This window comes from Merops nubicus, unplaced genomic scaffold, assembly GCF_000691845.1.
Source record: "Merops nubicus isolate BGI_N331 unplaced genomic scaffold, ASM69184v1 scaffold17407, whole genome shotgun sequence".
Taxonomy (NCBI): domain Eukaryota; kingdom Metazoa; phylum Chordata; class Aves; order Coraciiformes; family Meropidae; genus Merops; species Merops nubicus.
In genome coordinates, this window is record NW_008619753.1 from 7,931 (window position 1) to 10,533 (window position 2,603).

The 2,603-nt window shown below is 58.3% G+C and overlaps 1 protein-coding gene across 1 annotated transcript in view; it reads right to left on the minus strand.

Moving 5' to 3' along the window:
• Positions 1-2,056, minus strand: part of EXOC3L1 (exocyst complex component 3-like 1) — a gene marked incomplete at its 5' end in the record, with an annotated part of 7,139 nt that extends 5,083 nt beyond the window's left edge. The window contains 3 exons of the mRNA XM_008943918.1: positions 1-231; positions 548-767; positions 1,886-2,056. The exon at positions 1-231 is cut by the window's left edge and continues 421 nt beyond it. Coding sequence (XP_008942166.1) covers positions 1-231; positions 548-767; positions 1,886-2,056 — 622 coding nt within the window. The remainder of the gene's footprint in view (positions 232-547; positions 768-1,885) is intronic.
• Positions 2,057-2,603: the final 547 nt, after the last annotated feature.

Here is a 2,603-nt window from a genome sequence, read left to right on the forward strand (position 1 = left end):
GCCGCAGGCTGCTGCCCACGATGTCCCAGAGCTGCTTGGCCAGGCACTCATTGAGCTCCTGCAGGCCACCAAAGTAGGACAGCACGGTTGCCTGGGCGCTGGAGAGCCCGCGGACGTGCAGCTGGGAGAGGATGTCATCCCGGAGGTGCTCCATCATCATGAGTTCTGCGTGAGCCTCCAGGAGCTGCTGCCCGTGGAGCAGCTTCAGGGTATGGGAAAAAACCTCGTGGACTGTGGAAGAGGGAGGAGATGCCGGGACTGAGCGTGGGGGGCGAAGGAGGTTGGCACCAGGCTCAGGGGTGCAGGTTGGAAGGGAAATGGTGAAGGGTAGGGTCTGAGATCTGAGGTTCTGGGGGCACCGTGCTGGATCAGGCCTGGGGGAGGCAGCAGCAACTCCATCCACGGAGACTTCCCAGACCGAACCGGCAAAGCCAGAGTGACCTGCTCTAGCTCTGCTGCCAGCCCTACGTATGGAGCCCAGGATTGGACTGAAGTTCTCCCTAGTGCCTTCCAGCCCAAATCCACAAGGACGGGGCCAGCACCTTACCTGAGAAGAGCTGGGGCAGCACCTGCACCACCGAGGCCAGCTGCACGTGCTCCGCCACCAGCGCCCGCATCTGCTGGAGGCCCTGGAAGCGCTCTGTGCTGTCCAGCAGGGCCCACCGTGCAGCCCCCAGGTCCTGGCACACGCCCTGCACCTCCTGGGCCGCTGACCGCAGCTGCTCCAGCCCCGCGCTGACCCCCTCCAGGTAGGACTGGACGGTTGACTGGGGAGCAGAAGAGGATGAAGGGGCAGTGGAGAAGGTCTCAAAGGCTGGAGGGCTCGTGCGCCATTTGCCTCAGCCTTGCCAGGTCTCTCCTCCCGTGCACTCTCCCAGCCCCACGTGGTCACGTCTACTGCTGCCATCATATCTCCCAGACCTTCCATGATGACTTCATCCCATCAGACCTAAGCTTCAAGAAACCCTCTCCAGCAGCAGGAACGTCTCATCTCATCCTGCTCTGTTTAAATTGAGTCCCAGTGAGTGACTGTTGGGCAGTGGGAGGTGGGGAGAGGGTCATCACTCTGGGATGACCAAGGCAGCAGGGTGAGCAGTAACCAGATGCCTCCTCTCAGTTTTAAAATACTACATTGCTTTTGCAAAATATTTGCAGGCCAGAGGTTCCCCCTGTGCCCCTCAAGGCCTGTTAATACAGCATGAAGCACCTCAGTGACCATACACACCCTCCTCCCAAATGGATTTCCACCTTTTCCAGCCCTGCAGTGATGCTGGCACATCTCCACACCCTGTCCACCCATTCAACTCATGGCTCCAAGAAGTGCTTTCACCCAGCATCATCAGAAGCAAGTTGTTTTCTCTGAGGTTACACCTCTTAAACCAAGCTGCCTCCTGGGCAATTCATGCTCAGGTAGGAGAAACCATCACCAAAATAATCAGGAGAAGACTGGGGTGCTCAGACTGATCAGATCTTAGGGTTATTGGTTCCTCAGGGAGCACACAAAGACCGGGTCCAGCCCTCCCTGATACATGTGAAGATGGAATTTCTCCTTCAGGGATCTGCTGGGATGGGAGGGTGATGGAGATTGCTGGCTCCTGCACATGACATGTGCTGAACACCCCTGGTGTTGAGTTTTGAAGGGTGGTTGAAGACACAGGGGACTAACTTTCACACTTTAGACACTGCCCAGGAATAGGGCAGCATGTGGTGGTGGTGTTTAGCAGATCTTTTCCCCAGAACAATCCCATTTCTCCCACCAAGTACCAGCCAAAAGGACAAGATTTTGCCAGAAGTGGGGTGAAAAAAAGATGACTTCCATGATGATGGAAGAGGGGAGGTGGCAAGGCTGCGGGTGCCCGTGGGGTGGGCTCTGGTAAACACCCACCTTCAGCCGTGACTGGATGGATCTGTTCCTCTGCGTCTCTCGGCTCCGGTACTGCCCGAGCCCCTCCAGCTTCTCAGGGCAGTAGAACACCCCTGAAGCCCATTTCAGAGCGGCTCCTCTCGCCAGCTTCTCAGCCTTCTCTGCTTCTGGCCACTCCTCATCTGGGGACAAAGCCAGGGGTTAAAGACATGACCAAGCTTGTCCTGACAGGGCAGGAAGGGCCATGAGGCCAGAGGCAGGAAGCTCAGTTGGGCTTCCAAGCACACCCAGATGTGGGAAGCTGGACAGCACAGCAGCAAGTGGGTCGTTCCACAAGGCCCCCTCTGAGTTGCCACTGCTGTGGACCAGGGTTGTCCCAGTAGCTGTGTCAGTGAGAAGAATGCTCCAAGGAGCTGTCACCCAACCTGCCAGCTAGGGCCAAGTGCATGTCCCCTGCGCTCCCCCAAACACAGCGCCGGGGGGTCAGAGGGGGGAGTCTGATGGCACCCGGGAAGCCCTCAGCAGGGCTGAGGCTTCAGCAGTGAGTCAGCAGGAGGGATGGGGAGATGGCAGCTCTTGTATGAAGGAGAACCAGCCTGAGGTGAGGATGGGAGGCTCCCAAAGGCACCCGCACAGCTGCTGGGGGGGGGGGCACAGTGTCCCCTTCTGGGCACAGGGTCCGATGCCATGCCAAAGGGACTTCTGGCCAAGAGCGAAGGGCTGAGAACCAGCACAGTTA